Source organism: Bolinopsis microptera, chromosome 6, assembly GCF_026151205.1.
Source record: "Bolinopsis microptera isolate Bmic1 chromosome 6, MBARI_Bmic_1.0, whole genome shotgun sequence".
NCBI classification, from domain to species: Eukaryota; Metazoa; Ctenophora; class Tentaculata; order Lobata; family Bolinopsidae; genus Bolinopsis; species Bolinopsis microptera.
In genome coordinates, this window is record NC_087077.1 from 12,619,835 (window position 1) to 12,636,884 (window position 17,050).

Here is a 17,050-nt window from a genome sequence, read left to right on the forward strand (position 1 = left end):
CTACGCATAAAGTTTCCTTTAAATTTTAAATTGAATTATTTTTCTTTTGTAGGAACGGGGTATTTAATACTTTGTTTCATTTAGTTTCATTTTATTTCGTTAATTTAGTTTTGATTAGACTGTTAAAAATGGCATAAAATTTAAATTTTTGTTTCACTGAAAGTAACTTCCTTTAAGTGCAACTCTTAAAAACTAATTTCAACTTTACAAGAACATAATATTAATACATAATGAACAATAAACATTCACCATGTTGCAATATTTACAACAGAGCTATGTCGTGACTAAAGCTACCTTCTGTAAAAGCTCGTCGTGATGACGCTGAAGTTTCAATCTCTCCTCACTATACCGGTTACTTAGCAACCTCTCTTTCATCTGTACTTCCTTCTCCACTATTCCCTGACACAGTGGCTTATGTTAAAAGTTGGATAGAGAGCTGTAAAATTTGGGAGGTCAAGTTAAAAAGACTCCGGGTTAAATACGTGACAATAACCGGCAATGACATAAGAAAATCGCGATTATTTGGCCCAAAAATCGCGGCGCCGCGACAAGCCAAACTAGGCAAAATCGTGGCGAAAATCTTGAAAATCGCAGCGAAAGATAGCGTATTTGCACGAATAGAATTATGGATTAGGGGTATACTGGTTTGTAGGGTAATGACTTACTAGTTGGTTTGTGTGTACGACTTAGAGGTGGCTACTTAGAGGTTGCGGCATGTTGCCAGCATTATGGCATCCTTTGTATAAGTTTTTCACTATCACTATGTTCGTAGAAATATTTCCTTTACCCTCATGAGTTTTTGTCCATATTGTGTTCGCAAAGGTATTATAATGTTATAATATAGATAAATTGTCTTAACAATTGATCAATGTTCTCATTATTACTTAGTTACCATGGCAGAGTTACTTAGTAACCAAGACAGAGTTACTAAGTAACCAGATTGTACCTTGTAGTTAGGGATAGTGTGAGATGTAGCAGCTGAGGGTTGTCTAACTGGTATCTGTACTGCGGGTGAGCTCCCTTTAAATTGTACTGGGGTTAAGTGTTACGCTATTTGATAAAACTGATCTACTGTTCAAACTTGTGAGGTGGTTCTGTCAATTTGGAATTTAAGAGGAACATTATGACGTGCACAAGGGGAAATCAAACCTGTTTTCATTGGACCGGGAGTGGAGGTAAACATTTTGGGAATACTGAAACTTGTGGGTGTCTGAAACATTCCTGTGTTATCCTGGTTATATTACTATTGGAGCCGATAAATTCAGTATAATGAATGCCTAATGATAAGGCAAAATATTCTGACACCAGAACAAACGAAATTTTAACTGATGGGAAACAGTGTAGTACAAATTTTATAAATGCTTGTTGAGAATGGAAGACACACTGCAACCCAGGAATAAACTACGAGGCTACCATCGCTCAATAATTGGTTTGGTATCGACGTTACATATTTTTCATTTCTGACCTTAAAGCAACCAATAAACTGACATTTCACAAGTAAAGATTATATCGTTCATTCTATATTATTAAATTGTGTTTATACTAGGATATAGTGTATAAATCACTCTGTTTGTAAAATTCCAGTACATTGTGCATAGCTTTGGGATACATTCTAAATTTTAAAGTATGTAGGAGACGCAGGAATGTGGTGAGTGTTACTTACAGGGGGCGGTGGGTGTTACTTACAGGGGCGGTGGGTGTTACTTACAGGGGGCAGTGAGTGTTACTTACAGGGGGGCGGTGAGTGTTACTTACAGGGGGGCGGTGAGTGTTACTTACAGGGGGGCGGTGAGTGTTACTTACAGGGGGCGGTGAATGTTACTTGCAGGAGGGCGGTGAGTGTTGCTTACAGGGGGGGCGGTGATTGTTACTTACAGGGGGCGGTGAGTGTTACTTACATGGGGCGGTGAGTGTTACTTACAGGGGGGTGGGTGTTACTTACAGGGGGCGGTGGGTGTTACTTACATGGGGCGGTGAGTGTAACTTACAAGGGGCGGTGAATGTTACTTACAGGGGGCGGTGAGTGTTACTTACAGGGATGTGGTGGGTGTTACTTACAGGGGGGCGGTGAGTTGGACCTCTCAGTAAGCTGTTCAAGTCCTCGTCTGACTCCTCCTCTGACGTCATGACACTCAGGTCAGGCAATGAAGCTGTCTTCTTGGGACTGTAAGTCAACTTCCTTTTCCCTGAGTTCCTTCTACTGGAATCCTCTACTGAGGACTGCTTATCTGATGTACTGTCATAGTTGGATCCCTCGAGGAAGATGGTCATGTAAGTAGGCAAGGGGGCTAAAGGGTCTGATGGAGGGTTTCCTCTGAAGGGCTCGTCGACCACTCCCTTTTCTAGCATTGTCTTCATGAGCCGAGCATATAAGTTCCTGGATTTTTTCCACAGAGGGTCTTTAGCATTGGGCTCATTTAACTTCTTGATCCAAGATGCTATTCTCTGCCTTTCTGAAAATGATTATAATCTATATAATGTGCAAATACATGACCTAAGCAGTATGCACATCGTGTAAAAACTATAATAAAATAGAACCATTAAAATCCGAATTTAAAAACAACTTACCCTCTCTTACGGGAAGTTTTAGAACTAAAGGTTTTAACTCAGACAGAAGCTCATCGTACAGTGTGTCATATGCTTTTTCCATATCTAGAAAAGTGATAATCAATACAGCAATCAATTAAATTTGGCAGAACAATGACGGTTTTATCGGATTTATCTACTACGTCTACAACCACCTTTTTCATAATCTGTTTATCTAGATAAACTGTCACAAAGATGAACTTTGTGACACGATATCGGCACCACCTTTTTTCGCTAGCCAGGCTTTACTCGAAGCCCCTTTACTCAACATTCAGATTGAGGAACTATTTAAAAATATAACGCCAATTTCAACCGTCATAGTACCTTAGTTTTATTCATCTAGTAGTATAATATACGCCCCAATTCCATTTTGTATTTTCCATACTGATCTCATATAGCTAGAATGAAAGGTAAATATTAAAACAAATTAGCCTTAGCACTTAGCAGCATCCCGGAGGAGTTTATAACACAAAACGCTGGCACACTTTTCAAAATTATTTTCAACTTTTCCCAGGCGTTGCGGGAAAAATTGAAATTTAATCCTTGTACGTGCCAGCGTTATGTGTGTTATAGTTCTCTCCTTTGTCATTGTGTAGACTGAACTATTTTTCGCTGCAGGTATCACAGCGAACAAACAATAGCAAAATGAATCTGACCAACCTCATGGGGAAAAGGGAATTGGTTAGAACAATGGATGATAGGGAGTGTAAACTGTAAATTCTTGAAATTATAACACACAATAACACACAATTTTAGAAATGCATTGATACGCAATACATTTCTAAAATATTGTGTTACTGAAATGTCAGCTGCATATTCTTTCAATATTTGAGGTGGCAATTTATCTGAGATTGTTCTGTGCACCCGAACGAAGATTCTCTGGTTTTATTGAATATTCTGATTGTGAGAAATACTCCGAGTAACAGATTCTTCTTGCGTTAGAATTCTACATTTTTTGAACTTTTTGCATTTAATTCGTTCAGCCAACTTCACCACCAGCTGGTCAGAGCACTAGGTTTTGTTGCTAACTTTTAAAAACCATGTAACATTGTTCCTAACAATATGGTTTTATCAAAAGAACTTAGCATGAACTTGAAGAACTGCTGTGATGAGAGAACTAAGAACCTTGTTGTGGCCTCGTTCTGTATGTTTCTGTGTGTATTTGCTGGTGGGCCATCCGCAGCACTTCAAAACATGGCCCTTGCTGAGAGCACAGACATCGACCTCTCAGTCGGATATTATTCTGGGGTGGTGAAAATGGCAGCATCTATCGTCACAGCAATCATTTTTCATCCAGTCTACAAACTGATTGGGATCAAGGTCACTGTACTGCTGTCCACTGTTCTGGTGACTGGCAACTACTGGGTGATGATATGGATTGTGAATAAGAATATGATATACTTTGGAGCTGGTCTATCTGGAATTGGCTGGGGAGTTTTGTGGATCTTGTGGCCCATGGTTGTGGTTGACAAATCAGCAGGAGAGAAATCACAGAAGAATATGAGTTACTGGTTTATGGCAATGTCTAGCGGAATGGTGATGGGGGGATTGGCAAACTACTTTTACTTCCAAGGAGTGACAAAGATATCCTCAAAAAACAGGGTCTTGATCTACACAATATGTGTAGGAGTTACCATGTTTGCTAGTCTTGTAGCTGCTTTTGGGATCACTGACATAAAGAAAAGCTCAAAACGACATCAACCACTAAAAGATGAAGATATTGAAAACGTCCCCCAGGATGATTTAGATGATTTGGATGAAGTAACATACTCCACAAAGGAAGGGGAAGCAGAAGTGAAATTTATGATGCCTGGTAAACCATCTGGAGTGAATAAAGTCAAAGATTGGTTCAAAGTCATGATTAAGAAAGCTGGATTGAAAGAAGGTCTTGATTGGTTCAAACTCATGATAAAGATTCCTGAATTCTGGCTTCTGGGCATCCCTCTTATTTACTGGGGATTTGTATGGGGATACTTCATAAAGATACTTCCTACAGCTACAGCATCCATTTCCGATAAAAGAAACCTTATTCCACTCACATCTGTGATAAATGGGGCATCTTTTCTAGTTGGAACGACAACTTGGAACCTTCTCTCAAAGATCACCAACAACATCTGTTGCATTTTATTTGCTTCAGCGATGCTCTTGGCATCAATCATACTTTCTATATTGGTGTTCCCGAAAGGTGCAGCCTCAGAGATTTTGGTACTTGGTTCAGCTGAGACCTACATCACACCGGACTCCATTCACGTTGTTGTGATTTGTGCTTTGATTGGGCTGGCTGACAGTGGAGTGAGCATCATTTACTATACAACAGCTGGACGGATTTACGGAGAAGGAACAACTCTGGGGTTTTCTCTGAACAACATTGGCTTCTGTTCATTCTACATCTGTTCTATGTTTGCTCCTTCCTTGTTTGATCTCCATACCTACTGCTACTGTATGATTGCAGCGGTTGTTGCAATGTGCCTCGTATTTCCCTTAGGACTGAGAAAATACCTTTAGAAGTTGATTCACGATGTCAATCCTGCACTGCACACTGCAAGCACAAAGAATATTGTTAGAGCAAATAATTTAAAATTTAGAGAAAATATGCTTGGCTTTGGTTAGCCATAACTTTTATTACCGCCTTGCTTTTAGATAAAATAAAAATAAGGTACCTCAAAAAAAACTACTTCATACTTACGCTATTCCATATATTATTTATTATTTGCTGTTGGGCTTTTTTATGAAAAAATAAAACAATGTCTTTTAAGTTTAAGTGTTAAGTAGTATTTCATATTTCGAGTGATTTCATGGTTTGTTTAAATGCACATTTTAATTTTTAATCAGTTCTAAAAGCTAAAAAGATTTTATCTAGATTCATGAAGGTTAAATTTTAAACTGGGGGTTCTTATACGTGATACAATACTTTTAAGGATGAATGGAGGGACTGATAGAAGGAAGAAGAGATCGGATAAAGTTGACAATCGCTTATACTCCCAGACGATGGGTGGTTCCTCTCCTGCTGCTGCTGCGACTCAACAAGGGGAAGGTTACGTACCGTACCCATGAATAAATTTACCAAAGAGGTATGCCCTGTCTGTACAAAATTCATTTCCATTGGCCAATTCATTGCTGAATGTTGTAGGTGTGACTGTGCTATGCACCATAAATGCTATACTAAATCCAGTACAAACAAAATATATGAAGATTTTTACTGCCCTAACTGTGTACACTTAGCAAGTACTCGTTACAATCCGTTTATATATGAAGATACTGACTCTGAAAATAATAGTACTGACATTGATGAAACACTTGTAAACATCAACCGATTACTCAATAACTGTAACCCATATAGTGTTAAAGAATTTAATAAAACATTTTGCAACCAAATGAACGAGTACTCATCATTATTATTTCAAAATATCGATGGTAATAAATCTAACTTTGATACTCTGGCAATAGAACTACAGAGATATATGAAATTTTCGATCATTGCTTTAGCAGAAACAAATGAAGGCCCCGAATTAAGTGACCTTTACCAACTGACTGGATACAATAGTTTCTACCAAAACACTTTGCAAGATAAAAGAAAAGGCACTGGAGTCGCTCTTTATGTATGTGATACCCTCAGTGCTACAGTAAATGGCAATTTGTCCCATATATCTGAAAACCTAGAAACTCTATTTGTTACGATAAGCAGCAAGAATACTCCGGTCACTGTTGGTGTAGTTTATCGCCCTCCAAGTGGTGATGTAAATGTTGCATTATTAGAACTCTCAGCAATTCTCGATAATTTGCCGAAATGCAGTTACCTGGCAGGTGATTTCAACATTGATCTACATAATAAGGATAATGCGATTGTAAAACGTTATGAGGAAGTCCTGTTCAGTAGAGGATTTTTTCCCCTAATATCTCTGCCAACTCATGAGAAGCCAGGTTGTAAAGCATCGTGTATTGACAATATTATAACTAACGATGTAGAGAGTATAATAGCCTCAGGCACACTTACTGATCGTATATCCCACCACTCACCAGTCTTTCAAATATTTGAAAAGAGTATGGGAACCACTAAGAGTAGCCTAAAATATAAACAGTATTACGACTACTGTAAGTCTAATGTTACCTCTTTTGTAAAGGACTTAGAACATGAATTAGAGAATAAAGTAATTGAAAACTTCACGATATTTCATGATGTTTTCAAATGTAGTATCGATAAAACGTGTAAGTTGGCAACCCCTAAGTGTTCCAAAAGAACTACACAAAATAACCCATGGATTACACCTGGGCTTATAGCCAAAATCAACCATCAGCACCAGCTCTATGACAATTGGGCTAAAGTTAGAAAGAAAAAATGTAAACTTGGTGAAACTGATTATAAAGGTGGAACATGTCAATGCTTGAAATGTTGTGAAAAACGTTCTAGATACAAAACTTATAAGGATTATAGAAGGATGGTTAAAAAAGATCGCAAAGATGCTCAAACTAAGTATTTCATGGGAAAATTTGCAGACACAAACGGTAATAGTAAGAAGACATGGGAACTGATTAATCAAATACGGGGCAAACAGAAACGGCAAATAAAACCACTGTTTACTATAAACAATGAGAAGATAACCAATCGTAGAGTAATAGCCAATGAATTTAATAAGTATTTTGTTTCTCTAGCGTCTAATTTAAACGGGGCATATAATGAAATTGGAGAACTAACTATTAACAATCTTCCTAGTTTTTATGACTACCTGCCTAGAGCAAACACGTCCAGTATTTTCATGAATGACTGTACAGCTGACGAGGTTAGAATGATAATATCTGAACTGAAGAATGGGAAGTCATCCGACATCCCAATACACGTAGTTAAAGAATCGTCTAGAGTGATCTGTCCTATACTATCTTTATTATACAATGAATGCATGAGGAATGGAGTATTCCCAGATGATTTAAAGACTGGGAGAATCAGTCCGATCTATAAGAAGGATAATGAGGAATTGCTGGAAAACTATAGGCCAGTATCAACCTTAGCTGTTTTTGGTAAGATATTTGAAAAAATTATTTACAACAGACTGTATAGCTTCTTTCAGTCCCAGAAAATGATTTACGAGAACCAGTACGGATTTAGAAAAAATCATTCCACAAGCCATGCCCTCAACTCCTCAGTGAATTACATAGAATCCTGTCTTAGCAAAAAACTGCATGTGCTTGGAATATTTATTGACCTATCTAAAGCGTTTGACACGATCTCACATGAAAAACTACTTAATAAGCTAGACAACTATGGAATACGTGGAAACGCCAATAGACTCATCGCTAGTTATCTCTCTAATAGATATCAATATGTCTCTGTACTGGGCGAAGAGTCTGACAAGCTGCCTGTTCTCTTTGGAGTTCCACAAGGCTCTTGTCTCGGACCCCTGCTATTTATAATATATGTTAACGACTTATTTAGAACAACTGATCTGGGCAAGTTCATACTATTTGCAGATGACACAAACATATTTGTAGTAGATGAATGTAGAAAAAAACTGTATGAAAGAGCAAACGAAATTCTCCGTTTGTTACACCAGTACATGAAATGCAACCTATTACATATAATATAAACAAAAGCTCTAAGAAACAGATAGTAAACATAGTAAACATTTCTGTCCCCTAATCTTTCTCAAACAAAAGTCATGCAATTTGCATACTTCTCCATTTAACTCTATTCTGAGCAATTAACGTTAAATAGTTTAAATCACATAAATTATTTAACGATAATTTTCGGACACTAAGGTCGTGTAGAATCAGTGAGAAAAGGTTTGACTGCGGTCTTCCACGCCGCCCTTGAAGCTGTAAGGTGTTGACAGCAAAAACAAGCGACGAATAGGCAGGGCCATCTGTAGGCCCACGCAGTACATGTCCGAGCATCCTCCACCGACTACAAGCCACTTTAGCTGACAATGGTTCGCTATTGCAGCGTTTATACAAGTTCTTGTTGGAGATGATGTGAGGGTATTTGTAATTCAAAATTGATCGCAGATGACGTCTGTGAGCAATAGCTAGTTTTTCCAATACTGATTTAGGGGCAGCCCAGCAAGATGAATTGTACATTAAAACGGATACTACCAGAGCCTCATACAACAGAAGCCTCTTGCTCAGAGGGATCTTATGGTTCCAAGCTTTCTTGTATTTGTTAAACGCGGCATATCCCAGACATATCCTTCTAGAGGTGTCCTCCTTACTACAAAGCATGGAGCCAAGCGTGATACTCTTTCTCCAGAGCTCGTTCCCTGCAATTGGCTTACCCTGATCGTCTTTAGCTCCCTTTTCAGCTAAGTACACATGAGTGAAATCAGTTTTGTCTTCGTTAACGAAGAGATTCCAATCTTTAAGGACTTCTGTTGCAATAGGCAACAGCTCCCTCAGATTGTCTTCATCTTCATCATTGAAGTCGATATCATCAGCATACTCACTGTCAAGTGGAAGACCAATATCGGTAATAGGTGGGTTAGGCCTATTCGTTGCAGTTTCAAGCCTGTTACGGAGGTCACGCAAGGCACCCGCTAAGACAAGTGTGAACAAGCATCCAGACAGACAGTCACCTTGGAATGCACCGAGAAAACTCTGGAATTCAGCAGACAGTGTACCGTTGATGTTGACTTTGAGCTTGGTGTTGGAAAGCAAAAGTCTTACCAAACGGACTTCGTCATCATCACAGCCACACTCAACAAGAAGATCGAGGATGGTAGATCGTCGTATAGTGTCAAAGGCACTAGACATGTCAATCCCCATGCGATGGTATTCCCACCTCTTCCTCTGGACAACTGATAACATCACACGCTGGCACCATACAATGTCAGCACATGATCTACCCTGCTTGTAAGCACATTGCCATGGACCAGTGAAGGCATTGACTTTATTCTCAATTCTCTTCAAGGTTGCCATTGAAAGAATCTTTCTAACAGCATTTGAGAGAGTGAGGGGTCGTAGATTCTTCACTGGACCAATGGGCTTATTTGGCTTCTGTAAGGGGGTAATGTTTGCCTGTCCAATGGGGTCAAGGTAGGAATTGGTCTCGAAGCTTCTATTGATAATGTCTGCAAAACGTCTGTGTACTGATCCAGTAGAATACTTGAGAAGCTCATTAGGAATCCCATCTGGGCCGTTAGCTCGACCATTTTTGAGACTTCTAGCAGCTGATCCGATTTCTTCACTAGTGAATGGCTTAACTAGTGGGCGAGGAGGTCCTACAAAAGGTTCTAAAGGTGCTTCATCACGAGTAAGTTGTTGCTCAAGGTACTTAGCAACTACGGCAGCTTTACCAGTGTCTGTTGCAATATTGCACCCTTGCTCATCATGAACACCAATACTAGAAGGGGCTTTACTTTTAGGTAAGTTCAGGGTTCGAACAGCTTCAAACATTTTCTTACTATCTGTTGTTGAACTGATGGTATTACAGATAGCATCAGCAGCAGCTGATCGTATGTTAGAAAGTCTCTGCTTGATCTGATTGGTGAGGCAGTTAATAGATGATCTAAGTGAGGTTCTGTCTAAAGACTGGTTATCATTAAGCTGCTGTCTCAACAAGTAACGCTGGCTAGATAAGTTTTTCACCTCATCATCGTCGCTGCGATTACGTTTCCTGTGTCTGATGACACCAATTGACGATTTTGCAGCATCCTTTATGGACTCAAGTAAGCCATTCAAGTCTGAATTTGGATCCAGAGCAGAAACAGTGTTACTTAAGTTATCATCTAAGGATTGACGATATTTCACCTGAATGGTGGGGTTCGAGGTGAGTTCAGAGGTGTTGAACTTTAAGGATGACTTGGAGTGGCGTTTATAGCAAAGACAGATGTCCTTAAAATCTACTCTAGTGACAACAAATCTGTGATCAGAGTATGTCAAGGTGCCTGCATAAGATCTAGAATCTTGTAGCATTGGCTTCGACCTACTTCGACACAGGATGAAATCGATCTGAGAATAGACCGGGATCGTCTTTTTACTATTTCGCCCGGCACTCCAGTCCTTCCTCCAGCCAGTGTAGGTGGTCGTATGTCGGGCAGGATGATAAAAACCAGTGTTGGAGGCAAAGAGGTCAAATTCTGATAACAAGTCTAACAAGTTTTCTCCCATATCGTTGCGCAAACCCATACCATGTTTACCCATGAAACGACCAAAACCAAAGTCCTTATCTGAAGCAGTCATTTTTCCCAACTTTGAATTAAAATCTCCCAAAACAAATATCTCAACATTAGCAGGGACGTTTAGAGCGTCCCTAACTTGGCCGTAAAAAAAAAGTTTTAATACTTTCAACACTACTATATAACAAATAATTTGAGGTATGACACGCGGAAAGAGTACACGATCCAGAAATGTCAAGAGAAGTCCAGAAAAGATCGGTGGGACAACAGATAATGGTGAAATTGACGACGAAGAAGATCGCAGCTGTGAATGTAGAAAATATATTGAGGAGGAGTTTTCTTTGGCATGTGCAACTTGCGAAATGTACTGGCACTACTGCTGTGTTGGGCTTACAGGATTAACGCAGGAAGAAGGTGACCGCTTGACTAACTGGCGCTGCCAAAATTGCTTTATCTCCCCCCACATCAAGGGCACAAGGAGCCAGTCCACAAATCCAGACAGCGAAGAAACCAAGACCCTGAGAAATGTTATTAGAGAAGAACTTGAGGCCCTAACTCCGTGTATCAGAGGAATTGTTGAAGATTCTGTGAGTCATACCAGTTCTTCTAATGATTCATCTGAAAAACCAAAAGAAATCACAAAAATAGTGAACCAGGCTTTCAAATCCTGGGCAGATGTGACTGCAAATAGTCAAAAGAAAGTTATTGAAGAAATGAGCATACAGCAAGCTTCACAAAGTGTTGTCAGTAAAGTTCAGACAAAGATGCACACTGATGCATATGAGCGGAATTTAAGGAAGCTCAATCTGTGTGTTTTGAATGTACCAGAGAGCAAGAAAGCTAACTCCAAGCTACGTCAGGAAGAGGACTCGAATTTCTGCAAGGAGACATTAAAGATTGAAAAAAGTGACTTTATCAGTTGCCATCGTGCAGGTAAAGTGGATTCAGACAAGCCAGACTCCTGTCGGCCATTGATCATCCAGACAGCTGACCAGGAGTCAGTTAACTATTATTCCAACCATGGCAAGGGCTGGAAAGAGTCATCATACTGGATAAATCTGGATCTCTGCAGAGCAGACCGAGAGATCCGTTTTTTAGCCAGAGAATAGAGGAAGAAGAGGCGGGAAGAAGCAGAGAAGAAAAAGACAGAGAAGAAGGCGGAGAAGAAGTAAATAGCAGTAACAAAGAATGTAGTCAACCCATGAATATTTTTTATACTAATGCTAATGGACTATTTAATAAAATTGATGAACTAAAATGTATTCTATCAGTTTATAAATCTATTCATGTAATCTGCATTACAGAAACTCATTTTAATAGTGATATTTTAGATGCTGAAATTTTTATTGAAGGTTTTAGTATGTTTAGAAAAGACAGAGATTTTAAAATCGATAACTCCACTAGCAACATAAGTGTAGGTGGAGGTTCTATTATTTATATTAAAAACAGTTGTAATGCGTCATTAGTGAGCTCATTTTTAAGAGCACCAGACTCTTTAGCTATTAATGTCAATACCTCCGGTGGATTGATTAGTATTTGCTGTATTTATAGGTCTACTTCTTTGAATTTAGAACAGAACAATATGTTATTATCTTGCATCAAGAACATATCTAGTGAAAAGAATGTTTTTGAAACCATTATCATAGGAGATTTTAACCTACCTAATGTATCATGGGAAACTGGTAGTGTAAATAGTGGTTTTTCTAGTAAGAATCAGGTTTTAATGATTCAACAAAAGTATATTGATTTATTTAATGACAGTGGTTTGACGTGGTACTTTACTAACGAAACAACCAGAAGACGGCTTGTGAAAGATACTCTCCAGGAGAGTCTTCTTGATCAGGTTTTGTATACAAATGATGCTCTTGTCAACGGTTGTAAGATCGTTTCTCCGCTTGGCAAAAGTGATCATGTTGGGATACTTGTCGAACTGGTTGTTTCGCCCAATACTAACAAAAGTCCCAAACAAAAGATTTTAAAGCCTATTTGGGGTAAGATTTCCTCAGAAGAGTTACTTAACTTTAGTATGAATAATATTGACTGGGATTATAGTTGTAAAAATAATGTTCAAGATATGTGGGTTGAACTACATAGTAAATTGGAGTCTGTTGCTGCAGCTGTCCCAGCTGCTTCGGTTTATCTCGACAACAGACCTGTCAAGTTGCCATGGAGTACAACTGCACTTAAAAGAATGAGGAAGAACAAGGACAGAGCATGGGCTGAATTTGATATTAATCCTTCTTATATTAACTTGAGCTGTGCAAATAGCAAGCAGCATAATTTTGAGGTGGCAGAGATTAAAGCTAAAGTAAATTATGAAAAGAAGATTACAGCTAATTTAAAACAGAATTGTAAATCTTTTTACTCATATTTGCGTAATAAACGTCAAGTGAAATCAAGTGTTGTTTCTTTGGATAGAGGAGATGGTACACGCACAGATAGTTCATCTGAGTCAGCTGAGGTACTTGCTAGTGCCTTTAGTTCTGTGTTTGTGCGTGAACCACCTGGCCCTCTTCCCCAAAATGAGAGTTATAACAAAGAGGTGATTGATGATATGGAAATTAGCAGTTCTGATATCAAGAAGCAGCTTTTAAAGCTTAATGTTTTTAAGGGTTCTGGTCCGGATGGCGTTCATCCGAAGTTGTTGAAATCCTTAGCATACGATGAAATGTTTGTTGAAGCTGTTACTAAATTATTTGTTAAATGTTCAGAAACAGGAGTCCTGCCTGACATTTGGAAGACAGCATCTGTTGTAGCATTATTCAAAAAGGGTGTTAAATCTGATCCCTTAAATTATAGACCTGTCTCATTAACTTGTATTTTGTGCAAAGTGTATGAAAAGTTGGTGAGGGCACATTTATTAACATTTTTAGAAGAACGAATTTCAAAGCATCAGCATGGATTTGTGAAGGGTAAATCTTGTCTATCTAATCTCTTAGAGACATTTGATAATATTCTTGATATTTTAGACGAAGGTGCTCCTGTTGATCTTTTGTATTTTGATTTTAGTAAGGCTTTCGATACAGTCCCCCACTTTAGACTTCTATCTAAATTGGAGGGGTTTGGGGTCAAGGGAAAAGTTTTAGATGTTATAAAAGACTTTCTGACAGACAGAACCATGAGGGTTTGTGTAGAAGGACAATGGTCTGAGGTGAAACACGTATTATCTGGTGTTCCCCAGGGGTCAGTATTAGGTCCTTTGTTATTTATTCTTTATATAAACGATTTACCTGACAATGTTAAAAATAAGATTAAATTATTTGCAGATGATCTCAAGTTAGTTTGTAATGCAGCTAACCATAAAAGTGTATCTGATGATATTTTAGAACTCGAAATTTGGGAGAGTATTTGGCACTTAAACTTCAATCCTGCCAAGTGTAAAGTAGTCCATATTAATCTGAATAATAATCCTAACTCGAATTATATTGTAAATGGAGTAGAACTAGAAGTATCTGCACAGGAAAAAGATTTGGGGGTTATTACCCATAGCTCCTTGCTTTGGAATGAACAGATAAAAGCATGTATTTCTAAAGCAAATCGTATGATCTGCTGGATTGTAAGGAACTTAGTTATTAGAGAAAAAGTTGTAATGATAGCTATTTATAAAGCTTTGATAAGACCTCATCTTGAGTATTGTGTCCAATTGTGGAATCCAGTTGCGGCTCATGGAAGTTGGGGGACTGTTTTGGAGCTGGAGAGCGTCCAGAGGCGGTTTACCCGTCTTATTGATGAGGTGGGTACTCTTCCATACAGCCGTAGATTGGATATCCTCAATTTGACAACGCTGGCAGAGCGGCGAATACGTGGGGACCTTATTGAAGCTTTTAAAGTAACTAGTGGTTTGACTGAATATGGATCGGGTTTGTTCAGAATGAGCAGATCTGGTCTTAATCTAGTTTCAACCAATAGGTGTAGTAAGAGTGTAACTAAAGTCAAGAATCTCCAGTCTTCTTTTCTTCCGGAGCGAGTCATTCCTTACTGGAACAAACTCCCTTCAGATGTCAAGAACTGCTCGACAGTTTTAAGCTTTAAAGTTAGGTTGGAAGGATTTAAGAAAGAAATGATTTCTAAAAACAGTGTAAATGATTTTTATTTTTGGAATGTTTCGAACGAAGTTTTAGGGAAAATTGAAGGACCCAGTTATTTAAGCAATAAGGAGACACATAATGAATATCTTTGGTTTCATCCTTTTGTGGCAAAGAAACGTTTTATAAATCTTTATTCCACTGGGAAGTTTTAATTAATTATTTATATATAATGCATTAGATTTTATTAATTAATAAAATTGAATTTAATAAATTATTAATGTTGATGGAAGAATATATCTATTTGAATTATTTTTCTATTTAGTGCAATGATATTTTTTTAGACACTTGTGATGATGTAATGTCATAATATTTACTTACTTACTTACTTACTTACTTAACTTGGCCGTAAAAATTAATCAACAGTTGTTGATCATTTTCTGCAAGTTTCTTGTGTGGCCCATATACATTGACCACCCTACATTTGATAAATTTTCCAGATTTTGTAGGGAGTTCTAGGTCCAAAAAGCTTACTCGATCACTGATACTGTTCCAGCATACCACATAGTCAATAAATCGGGGACTGATAACTATATAAATATAAAGAAATGCTGCTACATTCACTTCAAGCCGTCACGTACAGCTACTGATAATGAGGCAGATAACGAATCAGAATACATACTAACTCTGAATAATACGGTAATAAAGCAAGTTAAAGAGACCAAGTTTTTAGGTGTTATTATTGACGAAAAGCTAAAATGGGATGTTCAAATAAGAGCCCTCAACTCGAAACTTAGATGTGAGATCGGAAGACTCAGTAGAATACGACATGTTATCCCGAAAAAACACCATAAAGAATTGTACCACACGTTATTTGAGTCTCACCTAAGATTTGGAATATCGGTATGGGGTGGGTCGAGTAACAATATGCTTCAACCTATCTTCATCACTCAGAAAAAATGTATCAGAATACTATTTGGTGACCTTGAAGCATATCTAGATAAGTTTAGAACATGTGCCAGAACACGTTGTATAGATGAACAAATCCTAGGAAGGGAATTCTTTGAAAAAGAGCATACAAAGCCGTTGTTTAACAAGAACGGCCTTCTTACCGTCCACAACCTGTACAAATACACATGTCTATTAGAACTGTTCAAAATTGTCAGATTAGAATCTCCAATCTCACTCCTATCTTTACTCCACAGATCACCATCACAAAGACGTTCAGACCAGTTCATCACCCCGAACCCATCCTCCTCTTTCATTTATCAATCAACAAAAATGTGGAACGACTGTCGAAAAATTGACAGTTTGATAAGCTTTACTAAGTCAACAAACTTAGTTAAAGTAACACTGAAAAGTGAGCTACTCAAGATACAGTCCAGGTACGAAGAATTAGAATGGACAGAATTAAACTTCGATAAGAATGAGCTTGTGTTTTAAAACAAAGTCCTTTGACTTGGTTATTTTAAAATTGAAGAATCTTTTGGCCACAACTCACTTTGTTCGCATTATAGATTCACATTCACTTTCACTTTCACCATCACGCACAGTACAGGGTCATACCTCAATACCAAATTATTATAGGGCACAAGAACAAATTTGTTTACAATTATTAAAATTTGTTGAGCCCAGCAGCTTTCTTTCCTCTCTTCCCCCGTCGTCTGGAGTGTGTGATTTTTGTCGATGTCCGAGCTCTTATATTTATCATTAGTTTATGGTTAACTTTCTGTGATTGGACTCGGTATTTTCGTCCCGGCCGAGTGGGACGATGCTTGCTCGCCAGTTAAGCTTACTGCAGTAAGATTATTGGATCAATTTCATTATATGATAAGATTTTATAAACGAACTTGGCACACAAAAGATTATAATGCGGAGGTTGGCTGGCTCTTTTATAATAAATACGACACTCCAATTTACAGAATGCTTGTTATAGAATAAAACAAATAAATATTATCAGACTATACATGCAGCATGAGTAACTGGTGGATAAGCCCTCGGTAAAAACGGATCCGGAAAAGTCATTGTGGCACTCGGGTCCTTGGTATTGTCGTCGGTATATTGTCCATTACCTACGTTCTGCTTTCATAGTTTAAACAATAGTGAGTTCTAAACATAAATATAACAGCTTTAAACCGACTAAGTATGAATGAATGAAATACCTGACAATCTACACTCCTATAAAAATTAAAAAAGCATGAGTAACTCGTAGTGATGTATGATTTCTAAAAACTTTAAATTAAATTTGGCGCTCACAGGTCCTCATGATCATGTGATCGCCGCATGAGGTTCTGTAAATGCGCAGGGCACCTTCGAGCTTATTTGTAGCGCGATGCA

General features: G+C 38.2%; 3 protein-coding genes across 6 annotated transcripts in view; 1 reads left to right on the forward strand and 2 right to left on the reverse strand.

The window, feature by feature from the left end:
- Positions 1-2,650, reverse strand: part of LOC134816299 (centrosomal protein of 112 kDa-like) — a 42,465-nt gene extending 39,815 nt beyond the window's left edge. The window contains exons 1-5 of the mRNA XM_063825078.1: positions 2,569-2,650; positions 2,059-2,453; positions 1,150-1,210; positions 947-1,032; positions 295-399 (exon numbers count right to left, since the gene is read on the reverse strand). Coding sequence (XP_063681148.1) covers positions 295-399; positions 947-1,032; positions 1,150-1,210; positions 2,059-2,453; positions 2,569-2,650 — 729 coding nt within the window. The remainder of the gene's footprint in view (positions 1-294; positions 400-946; positions 1,033-1,149; positions 1,211-2,058; positions 2,454-2,568) is intronic.
- A 5,698-nt stretch (positions 2,651-8,348) lies between these two features.
- LOC134817407 (uncharacterized) lies at positions 8,349-10,752 on the reverse strand. The gene is made up of 2 exons (XM_063826547.1): positions 8,671-10,752; positions 8,349-8,498 (listed from the first exon to the last, which is right to left on the reverse strand). The coding sequence occupies exons 1-2, from the start codon at positions 10,750-10,752 to the stop codon at positions 8,349-8,351; spliced, it is 2,232 nt and encodes a 743-aa protein (XP_063682617.1).
- A 105-nt stretch (positions 10,753-10,857) lies between these two features.
- LOC134816308 (ras GTPase-activating protein 3-like) overlaps positions 10,858-17,050 on the forward strand; it is an 89,964-nt gene continuing 83,771 nt past the window's right edge. For 3 of the 4 annotated variants that reach the window (XM_063825104.1, XM_063825101.1, XM_063825103.1), the window contains exon 1: positions 10,858-10,886. The gene's annotated coding sequence lies outside the window, so the exon portion shown is untranslated. The remainder of the gene's footprint in view (positions 10,887-17,050) is intronic. The other variant, XM_063825102.1, reaches the window with a different exon arrangement.

Coding starts and splice junctions, on each gene's coding strand:
- LOC134817407 (XM_063826547.1), bottom strand. CDS start 10,752: ATGACTGCTTCAGATAAGGACTTTGGTTTTGGTCGTTTCATGGGTAAA. Junction 8,499..8,670: donor TTCTGTTGTATGAGGCTCTG/GTAGTATCCGTT, acceptor AACCATTGTCAG/CTAAAGTGGCTTGTAGTCGG.